The sequence below is a fragment of the Aethina tumida genome, chromosome 5 (genome assembly GCF_024364675.1).
Source record: "Aethina tumida isolate Nest 87 chromosome 5, icAetTumi1.1, whole genome shotgun sequence".
In the NCBI taxonomy this organism is placed as follows: Eukaryota; Metazoa; Arthropoda; class Insecta; order Coleoptera; family Nitidulidae; genus Aethina; species Aethina tumida.
This window is the reverse complement of record NC_065439.1, coordinates 2,121,262-2,148,254: the sequence shown is the minus strand read 5'-3', so window position 1 is coordinate 2,148,254 and position 26,993 is coordinate 2,121,262. Positions and strand designations below refer to the sequence as shown.

The 26,993-nt window shown below is 31.9% G+C and overlaps 1 protein-coding gene across 5 annotated transcripts in view; it reads right to left on the bottom strand.

The window, feature by feature from the left end:
• Positions 1 to 1,345: 1,345 nt before the first annotated feature.
• LOC109601122 (protein-tyrosine sulfotransferase) overlaps positions 1,346 to 26,993 on the bottom strand; it is a 132,289-nt gene continuing 106,641 nt past the window's right edge. For all 5 annotated transcript variants that reach the window (XM_049967355.1, XM_049967357.1, XM_020017342.2 and 2 more), the window contains 4 exons: positions 11,845 to 12,045; positions 11,614 to 11,785; positions 2,733 to 3,284; positions 1,346 to 2,308 (listed from right to left, as the gene is read on the bottom strand). In XM_049967355.1, the coding sequence (XP_049823312.1) occupies positions 1,981 to 2,308; positions 2,733 to 3,284; positions 11,614 to 11,785; positions 11,845 to 11,950 (1,158 nt within the window). In that variant the 5' untranslated portion in view covers positions 11,951 to 12,045 and the 3' untranslated portion in view covers positions 1,346 to 1,980. The remainder of the gene's footprint in view (positions 2,309 to 2,732; positions 3,285 to 11,613; positions 11,786 to 11,844; positions 12,046 to 26,993) is intronic.

Sequence of the window (26,993 nt, the reverse complement as noted above, 5' to 3'; positions counted from 1 at the left end):
ATAATGTGTATTAATTTAAAATAAAACTCAGTAACAATAGTTTTTACTTAAAACACATTTTTAATTTATAATTAATAAATGTTTATTCATGTTTACGTTAAAATAATTAAAGAATACCTTTTTTAACAAAGGACAACAAAGTAATATGAATGTTACCTATTAATAATAATTTAAAAGTTAGGTTAGGTTAGGTTAGGTTCATCGTCAATATTAAATAATGAGTAATAATTTAAAATAAAATACTTTATAATAAAAAATATGTTTTGAATTCCTAAAACTGATAAATGTTTATTTATTATCAACGTTAAACTAATTTAAGAATACTTTTTTATAAAGTATAATAAAATAATAATTATTGTTACCTATTAATAATGATTAAAAGCTTAGGTTAGGTAAGGATCATCATAAACATTAAATAAGGTGTAATAAATAAAATAAATTTAATTAAAAATAATATTGTTTATTTATTTTGTATGTTAAATTATTAAAAGAATAAGACAATAATCATAACTTAAAAGATAGGTTAGGTTAGGTGTATTATCATAATGATAAACCTAACCTAACTATTTACAAATTCAAATTAGATAAAAGTTAGGTTGTGTTGGGTTAAATTTATCATTACGATGATAAACTTAACTTTTATATAATTTGAATTGATAAAAAATAATAAAGTAATTTAGAATTACCTATTAGTAATAATTAAGAAGTTATAAATAAGTTTTAATTTTTACAATTTAATGACAATGTTCAAACCAAACATTAATTCAATTCCGCAAAGATTTTATCAAACAAAATATATGCAAATACATTTAAAAAAAGTCAAAACAAAACCGGTGTAAAATTTTGTAAATATGCATGCAGAATTTCTACCCCGGCTTTGTTAAACGTATTTTAAAAATTGCGTAAAGCATTTGAATAAATAATGTAAATTCCCTCTAAACAATTTAAAAACCGTATACATGCAAGCGAAATAAATAAAGCAATTTAAATTAAAAACGCAAATGAAAAAATTAAACAGCACAACATAAAATTGATTAAAAATTCAACTGTTTTTGTAGTAAAGCAGCTACAACGTTCACTTACCTCTCTCTCTCTCCTTAACGTTTTTACTTTACTTAGCTAAATAATATTATATTTCAGTGGTGGAATTCAAATTTTAATAATAAATTTTAATATTACATACAATATTGGATATGGTATTACTGTAGTGCAATTTAAAATCTTTAGTACAGTTTTATTATGTAGATTCAAATATTTGTATGAATATTTCAATATGCAGATTTTCAGGGCATCCTTCAGGGTTGAGTAAATTTCATCGAAAGGCACATTAAAACAAGACTTTTATAATAAAATATTTTATTTTACAAATGTCCATTTTATAAATTACAATTTACTTATTAAAAACAATTTCATGGGTGAATTTTTAAACGTCATCAACAATTTGTAAATTATTTATTTTATATAAAATAAATATAATGCATATATACCAGAAACTGAACAAATATTATTTAATTGTTAGACACATCCATAATTTGAGGGTATAACAAATATTTTCAATATCTAGTTCAATATAATTAATTGATTTTGATTTATATTCATATATGTTACATAAGTAATTATTATGCCTGTTTATGTATCTAAAACAATTTGTTTATATGTATTTACAATATTTGTCCATTTCATATCGTTTCAGGCATGTTAAAAACAATTATCCTTGTACAATTAAAACACAGTGTTAATTTAATTGTGAAAATAAATTAATTATATGACACAAAAACAAATTAATATTAAACTCGAGGGTGTTTTCATCATACACAGATTTAGGCCAAACCTTCAATAAATTAAACAAACCAACTGGCAACAAAAATGAACTAATTAATAAGTCGTCACACTCAAGTCTCTGAAATCACAACTGAAATGTCATTCGTCAGTGGTCCACACGCAATTGAATCGAAAGCACCTAATGGTGTACACGTACTATCACGTCGTGTCGTTGGGGTTGTCGCTGGGCTCCTTGTCCAAGACAGTGAAGGCACCTGCATTACTGTCCCAACCCACGCTGAACATCTCTTTGGCTTTCTTCTCCCAGATCGTTTTGTTCTTCAGGATCTCGTCAGTTTTTTTGGCCACGTGAGCGTCGGGCTGTCCGTAGTTGGGGGGGTTGGCGTAGGGGTCGTAGCCCAGCACCGACAGCATGGGGGCGATGTCGGCCATGTCGCGGACCACGTCGTCCGGTATGTTGCCCACCCATTTGGTCAACGCCTCCAGGTTGACCGGTTTTATTACTTGGTCCGAGGAACGTTCCACCCTGCAAATAAACGGTTATCAGTAATGGCGGGGCAAATAGCCAATTAATCCGGATAACGAAGGGAAACTTCTATATAACTATCATCAGTTTGACCACGTTTCAATACCAGTTCATTCTTTGAAACCGGTTTAAATTGGATCAATCTCGGATTTAATTAGCTGCAATTTTAAAGTTTCATTCAGATGTTGCTCAATTAAGTAAGGGAAGTTTCGTCGATGATGCTGGAGTAATTAGTGAACCGCACGTGGAGAAGGAGGTGGATAGTTGTTAATAATCAAGGCCTCAACTTTGAAGCGATTAATAATCCATCATAATTTAACACGCCTAATTAATAATTAGCAAAATTTCATCCCCGACGTTAATCCCCAAGGATAACCCTTCAACTTTAAGCATATCACACACACACAGAGAGAGTTTGACTCACTTGGACAAGCTGATTCCATTATTGATGTAGTCCTCGTGATGCAGCACGGCGTCGTGCCAGTCCAGGTCGAGGAACTTGAGCACCTTCTCCATCCACTCCTTGGGATGGAGCACGAGCTGTTCGTAGGGCACCCTGAGGCAACGGGACGGACCCAACTCGCGGCACTGATTGTTCATCGCCTCCACCGCCCCGTTCCACTTCTTCATGCACTGCCTGTAGCTGGTCAGGTCGAAGCCCGTGATGGTCACCTTGCGGGTGATGATGCTGTGGGCGGTGGCGCGGCCGTCGCGCACCATGAAGATGAACTTGGCGTTGGGGAACAGGTCGATGACGTACGTGCCCATTTTGATGGTCAGGGGGTCCTTGTTGCAGAGACGGGGCGCCGGCTCGCCGTGCTTGGCGATTATTTCGAGGGTGAAGGCCGCGATGGCCGAGTCCAGGACTTCTTTGGTGATGCCGGCTTGTTCCAGTCGCATGGACTCCTTCTCGGACTTGAGCCAGTGGAAGCGGAGCTGGAGGAGGCGCGGGATCACCCTAGTCTCCTGGCCGCATCTGGAACGAAAGAACGATGCAGTTTTGGTGTGTTTAATTTGTAAATCGATTTCCGATAATTGTGCCGTGCGGAATGCGGTTGTCATTGTTATGGGTTGAAACGCCGGAGGCGTTGTGCTTGGATTTGACCTTTGCCCTGGTTGGTCGCGTCATTAGTGAGGGATTAAGAGTAAATTGAAGTAGTCGATAAAATGTAAAAACTCACAAATTAGTTTAGTTTATTTAAAGGGGTAAAAGAATCTTTACTTCCTTGTACATTCAAAAGATACGATTCAATTTTTCCTTAAAATTTACAATGAATTTTATCATTAGCTCAAGGTTAAGGTGAAATCATGAAAACTAAAATCTTGTAAAGGATACTTTTAATAGAAAGAAGCATCACATCTTCACATCTATCTTTCAAACATTGCTCAGTTTATCATGTCTTCAATAAGTTTAATAAGTCAGTATACAGAAGAAGTATAATTGCAATAGAAAGAAGAATCATATCTTCTTCACCTCTGTAATATCTTCCAAATATTGCTCAGATGTTTTCCTAGTTTATTATGTCATCAATAAGTTAGTAGTAAATCAGTGTATACAGAAGAAGAGGGAGTAAAGTATAAGTGCAATAAAAGGAAGAATCATATCTTCTTCACCTCTATAATATCTTTCAAATATTGCTCAGATGTTTTTCTAGTTTATCAGGTTTTATTCCTTTCTCCAGTTCTAAAACTGTTACTTTTCTATTAAAAACTGAAGAGTTCTGGAGTTATTTGCTGTAATATTAAGGTTTATCGAATTGAAGCTTTAGATTTTAAAGTATTTTAAGTATTTGCTCCTACTTTTCCTTCCTTTTTCCAGTTCTATCGATTTATTCAATTTATAAAAATAAGTTTCTAAACATAAGAACTAAGACACTTTCATTTAAAAGATGAAGTCTTCAGCCATTATTTCCAAGGACAGGACTGAGACTCAAAAAGTTAATCTAATTGAATAACAGCCAGTCCTCCTGACACTGTGAACCGGTCCATGCAAGGATTTTCAATTTATCCACCCTCCCACTTCTTTGTGTGCATGTGTACGGGTCCATTAGACTGGATAATACGCCTCCTTTGCATCCTGCGGACCGTTTAATTTGCATGGCGAACTGTTGACTTTCGCAAAAAAATGACTGAGGGAACGGTTCGACAGTAATTACACGTGGATCCTCTCCTCTCGTCCTGCTCCGGTTCAATCTTGTTACTGTGCCGGGTCTTTTTGTGCATTGTGATTCTTTCTTGGCAACATAAAATGGCGGCGTTTAATTATAGGCAATCAACGCAGTTGAAAATTTAAAATGCACGTCTGGCGTGCCCCTAATTAAATCGGGGGATCACGTTTGGGCCGTTTATCGTTTGTATTCCTTTCACCTTGATCATTGTGTTTGAACAATCTGATTGGATTGGCCAATGTAATTAATTAACGCACTCACAAATAAAATTTTGTTATTGCTGTATTTTTTTAAAACATGTAGATGCAACTTGTTAAAACCAGCGTGGGAGAATTATGCCCAAAGAGCGGCTGGAATTGTTTATTGATGATGATGGTGATGGATGGTGAGCCCGTTTCAAACTGAAATAACAAACTGTGGTCGGACAAATTTACAAACGAATCATTTATAAGCCAGTTTTGGTTCCATGCGTTTAACAAAACAATTACTTTTGTCCAATAGGCAAAGGGGGACAAGGGAGCACTCCTTTCGAGCAATTGAAACCATCACTGATTGCACGATTTACACAAAGTCCCAGACTTGTCCCCCATAATTGAATGCATAGTTTTAACAATGACTAATTGAAATAGTTTGTTTCCTTTGAGCGTCTGCGACTGGCTCAACTAATTTCCGCCGGAGGCCGGAGAAAACGCATCGGATTGCCCTGATGAATGGGCACGGCGGCTGAAAGGAATTCGGAAAGATGTTTGTGCGACTTGAGCTGGAGAGTTGATTTACTGGGGGGGATTCCCTTCGCCCGACTGCACAACTTTAAGGAGCTTTTCTGTCCCATTGTGTTCGGAGGCGCAGCTCGCAAAACTTGTTATTACATCTCAATTATGACTGTTATGACAGGTTCCCCGGTAACGGAAACCAATCGGTCCGTGTGCGCTGGAAATTAATTCGCAGCACAGGAATAATTAGCGTAGGTGTGTTTGCCGGAGTCATTTGTAATTGAGATCGGATGTGTTTAATTTAAATTAGCGCCGAAGGGGTGGCGTCGGAATTAGGGAGTTGGGTAACCGCGTCCCGGCCCAGTTTCCGTGCCAAAGGGGCGAGATCTGGATGCGAGTGTCGTGAGGAACTTCAAAGATGACACCGAGACCGAAACTCAGAGGCGAAGCTTAGCTATCAACAAGTCGGTGGAACGGAGCAATTTGGATGCTCCACGAATTACAAGGCATTTGGATGTGAGGGTTCACAACACGTAATTGTTGTATCCAATGTCACTTCCTGACTCTTGTGAGATTTGAAAATAAAATTGTATATCAAGTCAAGAAAACATTCCAGTAGCAAAGTAGGAGTAAGAGCTAGACGAATGAAGTAAGAGAGGGAGGAAGGAAGAAAGGAAGGAAGGAAGAAATCTTCCCTTGATACAGATCGATTAGAATTGGAAAATGGAAGAAACAAAAGAGCAAACACTTCTGATACTGAAAAAACTAAAACTTTAGTTATGAAGAGAAAAGTAACAGTCTTAGAATTGGAGGGAGGAAGGAGCAAATACTTTATGATAGTTGAATATTTAAAGCTTCAAATCGACAAATTTTAATATTACAGAAGTAACTCCATAACTCTTCAGTTCTGAATAGAAAAGTAACAGTTTTAAAACTGGAGAAAGGTAGAAGAGAAGGAAAGGACAGAAGAAAGAGCCAATTGTTCCCCTTTCACTTGAAAAACTAATCCTTCAAATTGACAAATCTTAATTTTGCTGCAAATAAATCCAGCACTAAGGAAGAAAGGAAGGGAAGAAGGAAGAAACTTGAAACTTAGTTTTTTTGGAGTTCCTGCTACACAATTACCAGAATTAACAAGGCCAGCCTTTGTTTTCAAGAATTTTCACCTTCCCTTAACTACATTAATAGTTTCCCCATCTTAATTAAGCCCGTTAGCCAGCCATAACACATCCTAACGTCCAGAAGAAGCACCTGCAAGTAATAAAGCAAACCCCGGATAATGGGGGCATGATAAATACGTAAGGCGGTCCCGCAGGAAAGGCTCCATTACACGCATTTAATTAGGTCGTTGCCTACTACCTGTACCGCTGCCGACATCCGGATGAGATACGGCTAAAAAACAAAACGGAGCTGAGCGTCTCTCGGCGGGCGTGCGGTAACGGCTTTGAGAGTCTCGGGAAGTGGCTTGTTAGATTAATATTTAGGTTTATGGTACGTGATTTTTGTATGGGTTCTGGAGGCGCTTATTGAAACGATGCGAGTATCGCAATCTTCGTCTTGTGGAGTATGCCGTTTCAAAGCTGAGCTAAATAAACTCGAGGCAATATTGGATTTAATAAAATACGAAATGTAGGAACTGAACGTTTGCTGTTACAGACCGTTTAAAGGGACACATCTCTGTATGCTACAATAACAGTTGTTTGTATAAAACCTAAAAGGAAATAGTAGTACTAATATATCATCACAGTAATGGCAATAAAATGCCATACTATCGAAAATCATGGCAATAAATATGTAGGAAGCCATAGCTAAACATCGTTTATTTTGGCCATTATGTACCATGGAGACTTTTGCTATTATTTGGCATTGGCTGTATTATAATTCACAAATGCATTATCTGAAAACATTAACTGTTTACTGTGCGGTGTTGCAATTATCGTTTAGTTGTATTTATTCGACCTGCACGATCAATGAATCGATTACTGCTAATTGTTTATTGTTTTTGATAATGGTGTTTTGGAAATTTATGTCTTTACAAAATCTTTGTGTAAATTTGTTAATGGTACATATCAATTGACATTTTTTGGAAATAATCACATAAAATTAAAATAAAGATGACAGATTCATTCATCTAGTTCATGTCATTTCTTTCAAGGTTGCTCTTGTCCATTTCTCCCTTTACTTTTTCTACAAACTCATTCCTGAGGTCCATTACAAAATTGAATTTCTGCCAATTCCTCAATCTGCTCAAATGTTATTGTAATGTGAAAATTCGTTCGACTATTAACTTCTTCATTAGTCAGTTTGAAGCTTCCTAATTGTCTAACTTTTGACAGATTATTTCATCCAGTTCGTGAGATTTCTTTCGAGGCTGTTTTTGTCCATTTCTCCCTTTACTTGTTCTACAAACTCATTCCTGAGATCCATTACAAAATTGAATTTCTGCCAATTCCTCAATCTGCTCAAATGTTATTGTAATGTGAAAGTTCGTACGACTATTAACTTATTCATTAGTCAGTTTGAAGCTTCCTAATTGTCTAACTTTTGACAGATTAATTCATCCAGTTCATGAGATTTCTTTCGAGGTTGCTTTTGTCCATTTCTCCCTTTAATTTTTCTACAAACTCATTTTTGAGATCCATTACAAGATTGAATTCCTGCCAATTCCTCAATCTGCTTAAATGTTATTGTAATGTGGAAGTTCGTATGAACTATTAACTTCTTCATTAGTCAGTTTGAAGCTTCCTAATTGTCTAAATTTTGACAGATTAATTCATCCAGTTCATGAGATTTCTTTCGAGGCTGTTTTTGTCCATTTCTCCCTTTACTTTTTCTACAAACTCATTCCTGAGACCCATTACAAGATTGAATTTCTGCCAATTCCTCAATCTGCTTAAATGTTATTGTAATGTGGAAGTTCGTATGAACTATTAACTTCTTCATTAGTCAGTTTGAAGCTTCCTAATTGTCTAACTTTTGACAGATTAATTCATCCAGTTCATGAGATTTCTTTCGAGGTTGCTTTTGTCCATTTCCCCCTTTACTTTTTCTACAAAGTCATTCCTGAAATCCATTACAAGAATGAATTCCTGCCAATGCCTCAATCTGCTTAAATGTTATTGTAATGTAGAAGTTCATATGACTATTAACTTCTTCATAAGTCACTTTGAAGTTAACTCATCTTATTCGTAGAATTTTTTAAGGGTTGTTTTTCTCCTTTCCTTCGCGTCCAATATCAGATTGAAGAGTATCACAGTCATCCAAAACTTTAGAATGAATTCATTGTTGTGACCTTAGATAATTTAATTGAGGTGATTCATCTATGAAAATGTTTTAATTGAAACGTTACAGCATCATTGACTCATTTAATTTTCATTCTCTTTACGATAATGAGTACCTAAGTGTCCATTATTTTGTATTAGCCTAACAATTCACGAATGCATTATATTATCGGCAAACAGTTTGCGGTGCAGCAATTACTGTTCCAGTGTGCTTGATCACTACACCGGTTCAATAACTGAACAATAATTGTTTGTTAAACGTTTATTGCATTTATTATAGTAGAGGCAATTTGCGAATATGTTTCAAACGACTTCATTCAATATTCAAATTTATGGATGTACTTTTAACACAATTAAGTTTCGAAAATATTACGTACATACAATTATGATTTAAATATAATATTATGCAGCTGATTTTTTGAGTTTATTTATTTATAAAAGTATTGCGTACATAAACTTTGATATTTTAAATAAAATATATAATACCAAACGGAGCATTCAACTAAAATAATTACTGAAACAATATTATATAAATAATTGGCAGTTTAATTAATTAATTGAATAAAAATAATGTATTCATTCACTTTAGTACATAGTTTGTTGTATATAATTTAAACTTAATATTAAATAAATTTAAAATATATTTGAATGTACGTTGTAAATTGTATTAAAAAATTTTATAAACATTTTTTATGGGGTGATTTTAGGTTGATTCTAATGAAAATGTTCTTGAATGTTCTAGAATATTCGGGGCAGTCAATTTACGTTGCAAATAACGTTTTAAAATATAATTAAATGTTTCAATCAAAAAAGACATCCCAAACAAAAAACTGAATTGAAAAAATTTCATACAGGTTACTTTTTAGTTGATATATTTAATTTTATATAAATAACGCATACACTGACCTAGGTCAGAAATTAGCCAAATTTATCTTGTAAAATTTAAGCGTGCACTAAAATAATTTTAAAATATTCATATACAGGGTGATATTGTAACGAAAATGCTCTAGAACGTTCTAGAACATTCGATGCTGAAATTCTTTAATTCTTAGACATAAATTACGTCTTTTTTAAATGAATTTTGGCAGATCGAAAATCGTTAGGGTGAATTTCAGTAGATACCGTAACGTAATTATATTCACCATTACGTCCGTGCGATTTGGGCCGTTATTTCGAATTAGCCGCCCACAATTCACGACTGCATTAACTTGCAAATACAGTTTGCGGCGTGGCAATTACCGCTGCGTTGTATTTATTCCGGCAGCTTCTGTGACGGCGCGTCGCTAATTGTTTAGTGAATATAGTGAAATATATTGTAGAAAGGGCGCAATCGAACGAATACGCATACCACTAAAATAAATATTAATTCATCAAAGCAAACAGAGGTGCAGATGTTCAAACATAATTACAATTGGATATCTCACGGACTGAATCGAATTTATATATTGTTATGCCATTTTGATTGTTTATTAGACCAGTTTAGTTTAACCATTATTGGTTAAATAATTCATTTCAAATTATCTATAATTCTGAATAAACAGCAACATTAAAGAAATTGTTTTTGATGTGTTAAAATAATTTGATATTAATATTGCTGAACTCCGTACTTTTTACTTTTCAATTATTTATATAATATAAACAAATTATCCGTTTTTCGCCTTTCTTTAAGACAGAAGTAACACAGAGGCAAACACGTATATATTTATTTACCGTCTTCTTTTAAATCATAAAAGAAACCATTCCACGACGTAAAAGTAACAACATCGCCATTGATAGCTTCCCGTATAAAAATAAAACCCATCATAAAACAGTCCCGCAGGATTTGCATGAAAACTTTGAATAACCGATACGGCCCGTTCGTCCGTAAGCTCGCCGCCAATCTTGTTCCCAGTCGAAGCTGCAATCTTATCCCCATCTCAATTACATTCGTATCCAGTTTTTGATGGCGTCGTATTTATTTTTATTTTACGTTTCTTGTATTAATGTAAGTTTCAAGGTTTGATGCAATTTGAGATGCAGTTTAAAATATGTTGGAGGAAGCTGAGTTGAAATTTAGTTTTGAAGAATTTTACATCCATTAATAAAATCTTTATTTTTTTCAAAATGGAGGACTTAACCAACAAAATACTGATGAATCAACTTAAGAAGGTCAAAGAAGTTTTACATGAACTGACATGAACTTGGTCAATCCATCAAAAGCTTTGTTAGGTTAAAACTAAGTTCCTCCAGGTTTACCAGCTTCAACCTATTCACCAGACTGGCGATAATGGTCTTAATCTAAGGCTCAAAGGAAGCTTCAATATTTTTAAATGGGTAGTTCTAAGTCATCCACCATTTAGTCCAGATATTTCCTCCTTTTTTTAAGTAACAAAAATTATATAAATAGGAGGACTTAACCACCAAAATGCTGATGAATCAAATTAAGGAGCTCAAAGAAGTTGTCCATGAACTGATATGAACTTGGTCAATCCATCAAAAGCTTTCTTAGGTTAAAATTAAGTTCTTCCAGGTTTATCAGCTTCAACCTATTCATCAAAGTGGTAATAATGGTCTTAATCTAAGGCTCAAAGGAAGCTTCAATATTTTTAAATGGGAAGTTCTAAGTCATCCACCATTTAGTCCAGATATTTCCTCCATTTCTTAAGTAACAAAAATTATATAAATTGGTGGATTTAATCAACAAAATACTGATGAATCAAATTAAGAAGCTCAAAGAAATTGTCCATGAACTGACATGAACTTAGTCAATCCATCAAAAGCTTCCTTAGGTTAAAACTAATTTCCTCCAGGTTTATCAGCTTCAATCTATTCATCAAAGTGGCGATAATGGTCTTAATCTAAGGCTCAAAGAAAGCTTCAATATTTTAAAATGGGAAGTTCTAACTCATTTATCATTTAGTCCACATATTTCCACCATTTTTTATGTAATAAAAAATATAACCCCAATAACCCTTCAAGTAAGACATCAGAAGCTATGTTTATTTAAACTTCCAAGACCCCTGTAACCCACGGTATAAAGAACGGCGGCGATAACGAAGTCGGTAAGCCGATAAATTTGTAAAAAAACCACCCCATTACCGCGGTGGTGGGCGATATTTCCGAGTTTATGTGACGTACGAGATGTAAAAATACTGCTCACATACCTGACGTCGGGATGGGCGTCGAGCATCGCCCTCATGAGCGTCGTTCCGGACCTGGGCACGCCGCCGATAAAGATCAACGGCATTTGGCGGTTGTACTCGTAAACTTTCTTGTCGCCGCCGACCGTGTACTTGTCCTCGGCGACCATGCGAGACGACAGACCGTCTCGTGTGTCTGTGGAAAAAATTGAAACGGATGTGACGTTATGGCGATGAATTTGGGGCGGGGCTTACTCGAGATGTTGGTGAAGCAGAGGATGGTGAAGTAGAGCGTCGCGACGAGGCACAGGATGCCGAACACCTTCTTCAGTCCGCCCCTGCATGGTCTGTACAGCTGCATCTTTGGAAACGTTGCGGACGTTCGCGACTGGCTCTCGCATCAAGTCATCACGTGGTTAATTTATCGGGTCGCAGACTTCATCTTTGGTCCACTATCTGAAAAATAAATAAATGTTTCATTGAATCAACTTGAGGATCATTACGTACTTCAGGGAGCTTTTCAGCTTTAAGCTTTTTCATTATTAATAAACAAATTGTTATAATTTTGAATTTTCATATTTTTCGACCAGTAAATTAAATAAACTTTAGTAGTCACGCACCTTCAATAAATTAATATAATTTTATGAATAAATATTATCATTCATTTTCAATTTTTTTTTATTCACTACAGCTAATTTAATTAAAACGCCCTCGATGAAGTATTCGTTGCACCAGTTCACAGTCAATATTTATTCAATGTATTATTTTATACTATTTCAAACTAAAAATATAAATTTATTTTTATATAATTCTTAATTAAACAGCAATTATTAATTAAGGGAACTAAGTAAGTAGTGTTTCATACATTTTCAATTAATTTAATATAGCTTTTAGTCTGCACAAAGTTTTAGGATTAGTGTAGTTAAAAATGTTAATTAATTTGTCTGGTGTACATGTTTGCTTTATAATTCCATCAGTGGAACTTTTGTTTAAAGAATCTTATACCAATAAGACCAGTTTACAGGTTCATTTCTGTATAATTCAGACTGGTCATCCGATTTCTGTTATTATTAATGCTTGAAAAGGTTTAATTTTCCTTTGTAAACTTTTACACAACATGGTGGGTTGTTCCAGTTAATTATAACAGCCTGAGTAGTACACATAACCTTACATTTTATAGGTGAAGCCACCCACAACATCACTTTTTTCAACAACGTGTAAAAACTTTAATAAAATCTGTTCTTTCTGTTTCCTTTGTAAACTTTTACACAACATGGTGGGTTGTTCCAGTTAATTATAACAGCTCGAGTAGTACTCATAACCTTACATTTTATAGGTGAAGCTACTCACAACCTCACTTCTTTCAACAACGTGTAAAAACTTTAATAAAATCTGTTCTTTCTGTTTCCTTTGTAAACTTTTACACAACATGGTGGGTTGTTCTAGTTAATTATAACAGTCTGAGTATTACACATAACCTTACATTTTATAGGTGAAGCCACCCACAACATCACTTTTTTCAACAACGTGTAAAAACTTTAATAAAATCTGTTCTTTCTGTTTCCTTTGTAAACTTTTACATAACATGGTTTGTTGTTCCAGTTAATTATAACAGCGCGAGTAGTACACATAACCTTACATTTTATAGGAGAAGCTACCCACAACCTCACTTCTTTCAACAACGTGTAAAAACTTTAATAAAATCTGTTCTTTCTGTTTCCTTTGTAAACTTTTACACAACATGGTGGGTTGTTCCAGTTAATTATAACAGCCTGAGTAGTACACATAACCTTACATTTTATAGGTGAAGCCACCCACAACCTCACTTCTTTCAACAACATGTAAAAACTTTAATAAAATCTGTTCTTTCTGTTTCCTTTGTAAACTTTTACATAACATGGTGGGTTGTTCCAGTTAATTATAACAGCCCGAGTAGTACACATAACCTTACATTTTATAGGTGAAGACACCCACAACATCACTTCTTTCAACAACGTGTAAAGACTTTAATAAAATCTGTTCTTTCTGTTTCCTTTGTAAACTTTTACACAACATGGTGGGTTGTTCCAGTTAATTATAACAGCCAGAGTAGTACTCATAACCTTACATTTTATAGGTGAAGCTACTCATAACCTCATTTCTTTCAACAACGTGTAAAAACTTTAATAAAATCTGTTCTTTCTGTTTCCTTTGTAAACTTTTACACAACATGGTGGGTTGTTCCAGTTAATTATAACAGCCTGAGTAGTACACATAACCTTACATTTTATAGGTGAAGCCACCCATAACATCACTTTTTTCAACAACGTGTAAAAACTTTAATAAAATCTGTTCTTTCTGTTTCCTTTGTAAACTTTTACACAACATGGTGGGTTGTTCCAGTTAATTATAACAGCCCGAGTAGTACACATAACCTTACATTTTATAGGTGAAGACACCCACAACATCACTTCTTTCAACAACGTGTAAAGACTTTAATAAAATCTGTTCTTTCTGTTTCCTTTGTAAACTTTTACACAACATGGTGGGTTGTTCCAGTTAATTATAACAGCCAGAGTAGTACTCATAACCTTACATTTTATAGGTGAAGCTACTCATAACCTCATTTCTTTCAACAACGTGTAAAAACTTTAATAAAATCTGTTCTTTCTGTTTCCTTTGTAAACTTTTACACAACATGGTGGGTTGTTCCAGTTAATTATAACAGCCAGAGTAGTACATATAACCTTACATTTTATAGGTGAAGCTACTCATAACCTCACTTCTTTCAACAACGTGTAAAAACTTTAATAAAATCTGTTCTTTCTGTTTCCTTTGTAAACTTTTACACAACATGGTGGGTTGTTCCAGTTAATTATAACAGCCAGAGTAGTACTCATAACCTTACATTTTATAGGTGAAGCTACTCATAACCTCACTTCTTTCAACAACGTGTAAAAACTTTAATAAAATCTGTTCTTTCTGTTTCCTTTGTAAACTTTTACACAACATGGTGGGTTGTTCCAGTTAATTATAACAGCCCGAGTAGTACACATAACCTTACATTTTATAGGTGAAGCCACCCACAACCTCACTTCTTTCAACAACATGTAAAAACTTTAATAAAATCTGTTCTTTCTGTTTCCTTTGTAAACTTTTACACAACATGGTGGGTTGTTCCAGTTAATTATAACAGCCCGAGTAGTACACATAACCTTACATTTTATAGGTGAAGACACCCACAACATCACTTCTTTCAACAACGTGTAAAGACTTTAATAAAATCTGTTCTTTCTGTTTCCTTTGTAAACTTTTACACAACATGGTGGGTTGTTCCAGTTAATTATAACAGCCAGAGTAGTACTCATAACCTTACATTTTATAGGTGAAGCTACTCATAACCTCATTTCTTTCAACAACGTGTAAAAACTTTAATAAAATCTGTTCTTTCTGTTTCCTTTGTAAACTTTTACACAACATGGTGGGTTGTTCCAGTTAATTATAACAGCCCGAGTAGTACTCATAACCTTACATTTTATAGGTGAAGCTACTCACAACCTCACTTCTTTCTACAACATGTAAAAACTTTAATAAAATCTGTTCTTTCTGTTTCCTTTGTAAACTTTTACACAACATGGTGGGTTGTTCCAGTTAATTATAACAGCCCGAGTAGTACTCATAACCTTACATTTTATAGGTGAAGCTACTCATAACCTCACTTCTTTCAACAACGTGTAAAAACTTTAATAAAATCTGTTCTTTCTGTTTCCTTTGTAAACTTTTACACAACATGGTGGGTTGTTCCAGTTAATTATAACAGCCAGAGTAGTACATATAACCTTACATTTTATAGGTGAAGCCACCCACAACCTCACTTCTTTCAACAACGTGTAAAAACTTTAATAGAATCTGTTCTTTCTGTTTCCTTTGTAAAGTTTTACACAACATGGTGGGTTGTTCCAGTTAATTATAACAGCCTGAGTAGTACACATAACCTTACATTTTATAGGTGGAGCCACCCACAACCTCATTTCTTTCAACAACTTGTAAAAACTTTAATAAAATCTGATCTTTCTGTTTCCTTTGTGAACTTTTAAACAGCATGGTGGGTTGTTCCAGTTAATTATAACAGCCAGAGAAATACTCATAACCTTACATTTTAAAGGTAAAGCTGCGCATAACCTCATTCTATCAAACAACGTTCAAAAACTTTAATAAAATTTGTTCTTTGTGTGAACAAAAATTTAACAAACTAAGTAAAACTAATTAAAAAACAGTTATATTAAAACACGGCGTCCATTTTATGCTACAGAGCCATTAAGTGCAGCTCAGTAACCCGTAGCTTCCGTATGGATGAGCAAAATTACGAATAAAACGCACAATTTATTCAAATAAACATAAACGGCCATCAATTTAAATAATATGGTGGTGATTTTATTTAATTGAAAAGACGACTGAACTGAACTCGATGATCGGAACCAGATGCTCAGTCGTATAATTACAATGTGAAAGCGCATATTTGAAGGCTAATTAATAAAATAAATACATGGTACATGGCTTGGTGGTGGCGGTGGTGGTGGGTATTATTTTACAAAACGGGAAATTGCAATGTGTCGGTCGTGATGAATAAATTTGTTGGCGATCGGGCATTGTGCAATTAATGTAGTGGATTGAAGGGGATCGGCGAGAAAATTGATGCAACACGTTTAATTAATTTAAATGTACTTGGAAGGAAGTGTTTATCTATTGTTTGTAAATTGGAAAGAATGTGGTAACATGACGGAAGATTTTATTCAACGTATAATTTATTTTAAATTTTGTGCAGTTCGGAGCAAAGTATTTTCAATTCGCTTTTTGAAATTCAGTTTACAAAACTATTGTTTAAAAACATTGAATATGTATTCCTATTTTTTTTTATAATTTACTGAAATATTTTTTTTGGGGGGTTTATATTTCAATGACAATATACAATTTAATTAATTTTAACAAAAATTCCAATATTTGCCATTTTTTTACATAGTAGTGGAATAAAATTTTATTTAATATTTACATTCCTATATAGTTTATTGATTTTTTTATATAATTTAACAACAGAAAAACTTATTAACCCTTTTAGTACATAATTTATCTGATCAATTTTAAATATATGATAAGATGGATTATTTATTTATTTAATTATTTTTTAAATCATAAGTTCTTGATTCATTATAATGAAAAAATTGTAAATTATTTTTTTTATAACTGAAATGTTCTTAACATTTTAAGTTTTATTATATTAAAGTTTTAAATTTTCTTTTTAAACTTTCTTTAAATTGAGATAATTTCAATTTATAAAATTTCTGATTTATTAACTCATTACAGTCAAAAATCTGTAAGTTCTTAATATTTTTAAGTCAATTTAAATTCTAAAATAGTAAGTTCTTAATCTTTTGTATATTTAAAATTTTTAAATTTCCACAATTTCAACTTATAAAATACCTAATTATTTAATTTACTATAAAAAAATATATAAGTTCTTAACTTTTTTAAGTCAATTTAAATCCTAAAATAGTAAGTTCTTAATCTTTTGTATAATGAACTTTTTAAATTGAAATAATTTTAAAATATAAAATTCCTAATTATTTAATTTATTATAAAAAATGTATGTAAGTTCTTAACTTTTTTAAGACAATTTAAATTCTAAAATAGTTAGTTCTTAATCTATTGTATAATGAACTTTTTAAATTGAGATAATTTCAAAATATAAAATTCCTAGCTCATTAATTTATTATAAAAGTTCTTAACTTAACATTTTTAAATCAATTAAAGTTCTAAATAAAATAGTATGTTCTTAATCTTTTTTATATTTGAACTTTTTAAATTGCGAGAATTTCAATTATAAAATTCCTAATTATTAATTTGTTATAAAAAAATATATAAGTTCTTAATCTTTTGGATATTTTAGAGAATTTTAATTTCTAAAATTCCTAATTTCTTAATTTATTATAGTGGAAAAATTGTAAGTTCTTAATTTTTTATATATTTGAACTTTTCAAGTTCTTTTGTTTTTAAGTTCATTTAAATTCTAAAATATTAAGTTCTAAAACTTTTGATGAGCCTTTTTAAATTGGAATAATTTCAAGTTATCAAATATATAAAGTTCTTAACTTTTGAAGTCAGTTCTTAAAGTTTCACATTCGAAAAATCTTCCTAATTTGTTAATTTATTATAGCCGAAAATTTGTAAGTTCTTAATTTTTTATACATTTAAACTTTTCAAGTTATCGAAATTATAAAGTTCTTAACTTTTGAAGTCGGTTCTTAAAGTTTCAAATTCATAAAATCTTCCCAAATTGTTAATTTATTATAGACGAAAATTTGTAAGTTCTTAATTTCTTGTATACTTAAACTTTTCAAGTTCTTAAGTTTTTAAGTCCATTTAAATTCTAAAATATTAAGTTATAAAACTTTTGATTCTTTGACCTTTCTAAATTGGGAAATTTTCAAGTTATCAAAATTATAAAGTTCTTAACTTTTGAAGTCAGTTCTTAAAGTTTAAAATTCATAAAATCTTCCCAAATTGTTAATTTATTATAGACGAAAATTTGTAAGTTCTTAATTTCTTGTATATTTAAACTTTTCAAGTTCTTAAGTTTTTAAGTCCATTTAAATTCTAAAATATTAAGTTATAAAACTTTTGATTCTTTGACCTTTCTAAATTGGGAAATTTTCAAGTTATCAAAATTATAAAGTTCTTAACTTTTGAAGTCAGTTCTTAAAGTTTCAAATTCATAAAATCTTCCCAAATTGTTAATTTATTATAGACGAAAATTTGTAAGTTCTTAATTTCTTGTATACTTAAACTTTTCAAGTTCTTAAGTTTTTAAGTCCATTTAAATTCTAAAATATTAAGTTATAAAACTTTTGATTCTTTGACCTTTCTAAATTGGGAAATTTTCAAGTTATCAAAATTATAAAGTTCTTAACTTTTGAAGTCAGTTCTTAAAGTTTCAAATTCATAAAATCTTCCCAAATTGTTAATTTATTATAGACAAAAATTTGTAAGTTCTTAATTTCTTGTATACTTAAACTTTTCAAGTTCTTAAGTTTTTAAGTCCATTTAAATTCTAAAATATTAAGTTATAAAACTTTTGATTCTTTGACCTTTCTAAACTGGGAAATTTTCAAGTTATCAAAATTATAAAGTTCTTAACTTTTGAAGTCAGTTCTTAAAGTTGTAACTTCTTAATTTTTTGTATATTTGAACTTTTCAAGTTCTTAAGTTTTGAAGCCAGTTCTTAAAGTTTCAAATTCATAAAATCTTTATATTATTAGAGATTATATATATTTAAAATTAGTTAAACTTTTATATTTGATTTGTAATGTAATTCGACAAAGTAAGAAAACATCGTTTTAATATTATTAAATCATTGTGGCGCATTCGCCAATTTTTAAAATGTTGTATAATATTGATAAGTAAAACCAATATTTCATAATATGACAAACAATTTGAAATATTTATTGAGTAAATAGGTATATTTTTAACTTTAACTTTAATAATTTTTAATCAATATTTGGACACCAATATGGCAGTCAACAAACAATTTAAAATGAATAAAATCGTCAGGAGTACTAAAACAAAATTGCATATATTTTTTTTTTAATTTTCGTTTGTAATGAAAAGTAAATAAAAATTTAATAAAACCGACAAGTCATTAAAAAGGATAATCAGTACGTTAAATAAATTTTAATATTTCATACAAAAAACTCCATATTTTATAAATAAAAGCCATTTAAAATATAATTTCACGTATTCAAATTTCATTTTCGACATAAACGGCAACATAAAAATGTGGAGTGAAATAAAATGAAATGGATTGACACTTCACACAATGAATTCTTAATTAACCGACTAACTTTGGGGGCTGTAACATAAATCCCTTAAAATATAGAGGCTACATGACAAAAAGTCAACACGGAACGGAATAAAACCGTTTCCAAGGGGCACATACACACACACACACACACGTGAAGGAGGACAGTAAATTTAAAAACCTCGATGATTTAGTGCGTTCATTTCCGTCGTCCGGGACCGAATTTATATGAAAACGACTGAAACAAATGCCCCGTCGATTCCGCCTGTATGCAAAATCGAAATTTGCTTATGCTAAATTTCGATGTGAAGTTGAGTAATGCCATTAAAGGTGCGATCCGAGATTAAAGTGGAAGCGTCTATATGGAAATTTTATAAAGGCTTTGATGTATTGGCGGTGCGGCGCAAAGAGAAAACTCCGCCAAGAAGAAAACGATAATCCCATTTCGGGTTGATGCGATTAGGATAATTTTATTGATACATTATGAGGAAGTTTGTCAAAGATAATATGATGGGTTTGTCGTACCAAAAAATTGCGAGATTCCCTCGTATCGGTGGATTTATGGGCGGACAGGAAAATTGAGAACAAAAAGGACGTTTTACTCCTTTATTAAGTCGTTTGTATAAGCGAAATTTAGCTTAAACGATTTTGATATTAACTTTATAACAAATACAAATGAAAAAAAAATAATAAATGAATAATTTTCCAAATTCTTAAATAATTTACTAAATTTTACAATGTTTAAGTTCTTAAACTTTCTAAACTTTTTTGATTAGTCTATTTAAATTTAAAACTATTTAGTTCCTAAATTTTTATATTAAAAAGATTCAAACTCTTAAGTTCTTAAATGTATTTAAAATTTTAAATTGATAATTGTTAATAAATTCTTAATTTTCATAATATTAAATGAATAATTTTCAAAATTCTTAAATAATTTATTAAATTTGACAATTTCTAAGTTCTTAAATCTTCTAAAATTATTTGATTAGTTCATTTTTTAACTTTTAGATTTAAAGCTGTAAATTTGACAATTTCCAAGTTCTTAAATCTTCTAAAATTCTTTTGTAAATCTATTTCATTAACTTTAAAATTTAAAACTGTTGAGTTCTTAAATTTTTATATTAAAAAGATTTAAATTCTTGATTTCTTGAATTCCTTAATTTCTAAGTTCTTAAATGTACTTAAAAATTTAAATTAACAGTTTATTTAACTTCAAATTCAGACTTTGTTTAGTTCACATATTCTTCTATTAGAAAATTCTTAATTTCCGTAATATTAAATGAATAATTTACAAAATTCTTAAATAATTTACTAAATTTGACAATTTCTAAGTTCTTAAATCTTCTAAAATTCTTTGATAAGTCTATTTCTTTAACTTTAAAATTTAAAAATGTTGTGTTCTTAAATTTTTATATTGGAAAGATTCAAATTCTTGATTTCTTGAATTCCTTAATTTCTAAGTTCTTAAATGTGCTTAAAAGTTTGAATTGACAATTTATTTTACTTCAAATTCAAACCTTGTTTAGTTCTCAAATTTTTCTATCAGAAAATTCTTAATTTCCGTAATATTAAATGAATAATTTTCAAAATCTTAAATAATTTACTAAATTTGACAATTTCTAAGTTCTTAAATCTTCTAAAATTCTTTGATAAGTCTATTTCCTTAACTTTAAAATTTAAAACTGTTGAGTTCTTAAATTTTTATATTGGAAGGATTCAAATTCTTGATTTCTTGAATTCCTTAATTTCTAAGTTCTTAAATGTACTTAAAAGTTTAAATTGACAGTTTATTTTACTTCAATTTCAAACTTTGTTTAGTTCTCAAATTCTTCTATTAGAAAATTCTTAGTTTCCTTAATATTAAATGAATAATTTCAAAATTCTTAAATAATTTACTAAATTTGACAATTTCTAAGTTCTTAAATCTTCTAAAATTCTTTGATAAGTCTATTGCCTTAACTTTAAAATTTAAAACTGTTGAGTTGTTAAATATTTATATTGGAAAGATTCAAATTCTTGATTTCTTGAATTCCTTAATTTCTAAGTTCTTAAATGTACTTAAAAGTTTAAATTGAAAATTCTTAATTTCCGTAATATTAAATGAATAATTTTCAAAATCTTAAATAATTTACTAAATTTGACAATTTCTAAGTTCCTAAATCTTCTAAAATTCTTTGACAAGTCTATTTCCTTAACATTAAAATTTAAAACTGTTGAGTTCTTAAATTTTTATATTGGAAAGATTCAAATTCTTGATTTCTTGAATTCCTTAATTTATAAGTTCTTAAATGTACTTAAAAGTTTGAATTGACAATTTATTTTACTTCAAATTCAAACTTTGTTTAGTTCTCAAATTCTTTTATTAGAAAATTCTTAATTTCCGTAATATTAAATGAATAATTTTCAAAATTCTTAAATAATTTACTAAATTTGACAATTTCTAAGTTTTTAAATCTTATAAAATTCTTTGATAAGTCTATTTCCTTAACATTAAAATTTAAAACTGATGAGTTCTTAAATATTTATATTGGAAAGATTCAAATTCTTGATTTCTTGAACTCCTTAATTTCTAAGTTCTTAAATGTACTTAAAAGTTTGAATTGACAATTTATTTTACTTCAAATTCAAACTTTGTTTAGTTCTCAAATTCTTTTATTAGAAAATTCTTAATTTCCGTAATATTAAATGAATAATTTTCAAAATTCTTAAATAATTTACTAAATTTGACAATTTCTAAGTTTTTAAATCTTATAAAATTCTTTGATAAGTCTATTTCCTTAACTTTAAAATTTAAAACTGTTGAGTTCTTAAATTTTTATATTGGAAAGATTCAAATTCTTGATTTCTTAAACACCTTAATTTCTAAGTTCTTAAATGTACTTAAAAGTTTGAATTGACAATTTATTTTACTTCAAATTCAAACTTAGTTTAGTTCTCAAATTCTTCTATTAGAAAATTCTTAGTTTCCATAATATTAAATAAATAATTTTCAAAATTCTTAAATAATTTACTAAATTTGACAAATTCTAAGTTCTTAAATCTTTTAAAATTCTTTGATTAGTCCAATTCTTTAATTTTTAAATTTAAAACTGCTTAATTCTTAAATTTTTATATTAGAAAGATTCAAATTGTTGATTTCTTGAATTCCTTAATTTCTAAATTCTTAAATAAACTTAAAATTTTAAATTGACAGTTTAAATTCAAACTTTGTTTAGTTCTTAAATTATATTAGTTTTTTTATTAATATTAGATTCATAATTTTCAACACATTTAAATAAAATTTCTCGACAAGTTCTTAAGTTAGAAACTTTTTAAAACCCTAAATTTATTTTTTAAAATTGTAAATTCTAATTAACTTAATTCTCAAATTTGTAAAAATCCTAAATTTATTAAATTCTGAAATCGTTATAAATTATAAATTATTCAGAATAAATTTTTAAGCTTAAAGATGAACTAAACTTTTAAATTTTAAACTCTTCTTATTATAGACTAAATATAAATAAATCATGTAGAATGTACGAGGAAAACTGTTTACCACATGCATTTGGCAGTTAAAGTGCAATAATCCTAAAATATACCGCACTTTCTAACCAACTCGACATATTTACCAGGAACCGTCCAAGATTAACTAACCACTCAAGGATTTTCCGTTAAAACCACATCAATTACACAGGAACGGACCGCATAAAGTTATTAACACTCCGCAAAAGATTCATCGGCCGTTCACCATCAAGCACATCAACAAAAAAAAAAACTTTTTACAACAATCATAACACACCGGACAAAAGATAAAAAAAGACTCGCCCACTTTCAGGATGTGAGCGAATAAAATCTCGCGAACAATCGGATTTGAATTTTAAATTAGGCGCCATTGAACGTTCAGCGGATAATATATCACGTGGATGCGATTTTTTTTTTTTTTTGTTGCTTTGCTCCCACGACAAAAGAATTGCGCCGTGGAGATATACATAAATAATAAATAACACAATGGAAAAGCGAAGACTTTCTGCGGGTTTAAGCGGTCCCGGTTCCATAAAATTTATCATCGTTTCGAATCAATTTTCGGCTTAGTTCGGTGACGTAGCAAATGGGACGCTTAGAGCCGGTGGCTCAGTTTTAACAGAATGTGACGTGTGCTCTCGCCGTTCATACTGTTTGGCTTAAAGGAGGCTTTGGTTTGTGGAAATTGACAATCGGAGGAACCGGAGTCGAAGCTATGTCTGGGAATGATGGAGTCCGTGGCCTGAAGGAGGCAATGGGCTTGCCAGAGGTTCAGAAGGACGTCAACACTGTTGTTTCCATCATTCCAATGTAAATTTCTTGCCATGACCAGCAAGACATTCGGATTTATCATCGATTGAACACGTCTGGGACATCAAAGATGGAATACTTCATAGTTCTGCACTTCCTCCAAAGACATAAGCAGACCTTTAACATCAAGTAGAGGTATAGTAGAAGATCACCTTCAGTTTTCTTCCTCAGACGTTTCTTTTCCAGTTATCTCACAGGATAATACCCCACCTCATATTAGGAAGGCGACTGTGCAGTGTTTCCAACATTCTAAGATAAATTTCTTGCCATGACCAGCAAGACATTCGGATTTATTATCGATTGAACACGTCTGGGACATCAAAGATGGGATACTTCATAGTTCTGCACATCCTCCAAAGACATAAGCAGACCTTTAACATCAAGTAGAGGTATGGTAGAAGATCACCTTCAGTTTTCTTCCTCAGACGTTTCTCTTCCAGTTATCTGACAGGATAATACCCCACCTCATATTAGAAAGGCGACTGCGTGGTGTTCCCAACATTCTAAGGTAAATTTCTTGTTATGACCAGCAAGACATTCGGATTTATTATCGATTAAACACGTCTGGGATATCAAAGATAGGAGACTTCATAGTTCTGCACTTCCTCCAAAGACAGAGGCAGACTTTTAACATCAAGTAGAGGTATGGTAGATCACCTTCAGTTTTCTTCCTCAGACGTTTCTCTTCCAGTTTTCTCACAGGATAATACCCCACTTCATATTAGGAAGGAGACTGGGCAGTGTTTCCAACATTCTAAGGTAAATTTCTTGTTATGACCAGCAAGACATCCGAATTTATTATCGATTGAACACGTCTGGAATATCAAAGATAGGAGACTTCATAGTTCTGCACTTCCTCCAAAGACATAGGCAGACCTTTAACATCAAGTAGAGATATGGTAGAAGATCACCTTCAGTTTTCTTCCTCAGACGTTTCTCTTCCAATTATCTCACAGGATAATACCCCACCTCATATTAGGAAGGCGACTGTGCAGTGTTTCCAACATTCTAAGATAAATTTCTTGCCATGACCAGCAAGACATTCGGATTTATCATCGATTGAACACGTCTGGGACATCAAAGATAGGAGACTTCATAGTTCTGCACTTCCTCCAAAGACATAGGCAGACCTTTAACATCAAGTAGAGGTATGGTAGAAGATCACCTTCAGTTTTCTTCCTCAGACGTTTCTTTTCCAGTTTTCTGACAGGATAATACCCCACCTCATATTATAAAGGCGACTGTGTAGTGTTTCCAACATTCTAAGATAAATTTCTTGCCATGACCAGCAAGACATTCGGATTTATCATCGATTGAACACGTCTGGGACATCAAAGATGGGATACTTCATAGTTCTGCACTTCCTCCAAAGACATAAGCAGACCTTTAACATCAAGTAGAGGTATGGTAGAAGATCACCTTCAGTTTTCTTCCTCAGACGTTTCTCTTCCAGTTATCTCACAGGATAATACCCCACCTCATATTAGAAAGGCGACTGTGTAGTGTTCCCAACATTCTAAGGTAAATTTCTTGTTATGACCAGCAAGACATCCGGATTTATTATCGATTGAACACGTCTGGGACATCAAAGATGGGATACTTCATAGTTCTGCACTTCCTCCAAAGACATAAGCAGACCTTTAACATCAAGTAGAGGTATGGTAGAAGATCACCTTCAGTTTTCTTCCTCAGACGTTTCTTTTCCAGTTATCTCACAGGATAATACCCCACCTCATATTAGGAAGGCGACTGTGCAGTGTTTCCAACATTCTAAGATAAATTTCTTGCCATGACCAGCAAGACATTCGGATTTATTATCGATTGAACACGTCTGGGACATCAAAGATGGGATACTTCATAGTTCTGCACATCCTCCAAAGACATAAGCAGACCTTTAACATCAAGTAGAGGTATGGTAGAAGATCACCTTCAGTTTTCCTCCTCAGAGGTTTCTCTTCCAGTTTTCTGACAGGATAATACCCCACCTCATATTAGAAAGGCGACTGTGTAGTGTTCCCAACATTCTAAGGTAAATTTCTTGTTATGACCAGCAAGACATTCGGATTTATTATCGATTAAACACGTCTGGGATATCAAAGATAGGAGACTTCATAGTTCTGCACTTCCTCCAAAGACATAGGCAGACTTTTAACATCAAGTAGAGGTATGGTAGAAGATCACCTTCAGTTTTCCTCCTCAGACGTTTCTCTTCCAGTTTTCTCACAGGATAATACCCCACCTCATATTAGGAAGGAGACTGTGCAGTGTTTCCAACATTCTAAGGTAAATTTCTTGTTATGACCAGCAAGACATCCGAATTTATTATCGATTGAACACGTCTGGAATATCAAAGATAGGAGACTTCATAGTTCTACACTTCCTCCAAAGACATAGGCAGACCTTTAACATCAAGTAGAGGTATGGTAGAAGATCACCTTCAGTTTTCTTCCTCAGACGTTTCTCTTCCAGTTATCTGACAGGATAATACCCCACCTCATATTAGAAAGGCGACTGTGTAGTGTTCCCAACATTCTAAGGTAAATTTCTTGTTATGACCAGCAAGACATTCGGATTTATTACCGATTAAACACGTCTGGGATATCAAAGATAGGAGACTTCATGGTTCTGCACTTCCTCCAAAGACATAGGGAGACCTTTAACATCAAGTAGAGGTATGGTAGAAGATCACCTTCAGTTTTCCTCCTCAGAGGTTTCTCTTCCAGTTTTCTGACAGGATAATACCCCACCTCATATTAGGAAGGCAACTGTGTAGTCTTCCTAACATTCTAAGGTAAATTTCTTGTTATGACCAGCAAGACATCCGGATTTATTATCGATTGAACACGTCTGGAATATCAAAGATAGGAGACTTCATAGTTCTGCACTTCCTCCAAAGACATAAGCAAACCTTTAACATCAAGTGGAGGTATGGTAGAAGATCACCTTCAGTTTTCTTCCTCAGACGTTTCTCTTCCAGTTATCTGACAGGATAATACCCCACCTCATATTAGAAAGGCGACTGTGTAGTGTTCCCAACATTCTAAGGTAAATTTCTTGTTATGACCAGCAAGACATTCGGATTTATTATTGATTGAACACGTCTGGGACATCAAAGATGGGATACTTCATAGTTCTGCACTTCCTCCAAAGACATAAGCAGACCTTTAACATCAAGTAGAGGTATGGTAGAAGATCACCTTCAGTTTTCTTCCTCAGACGTATCTCTTCCAGTTTTCTGACAGGATAATACCCCACCTCATAT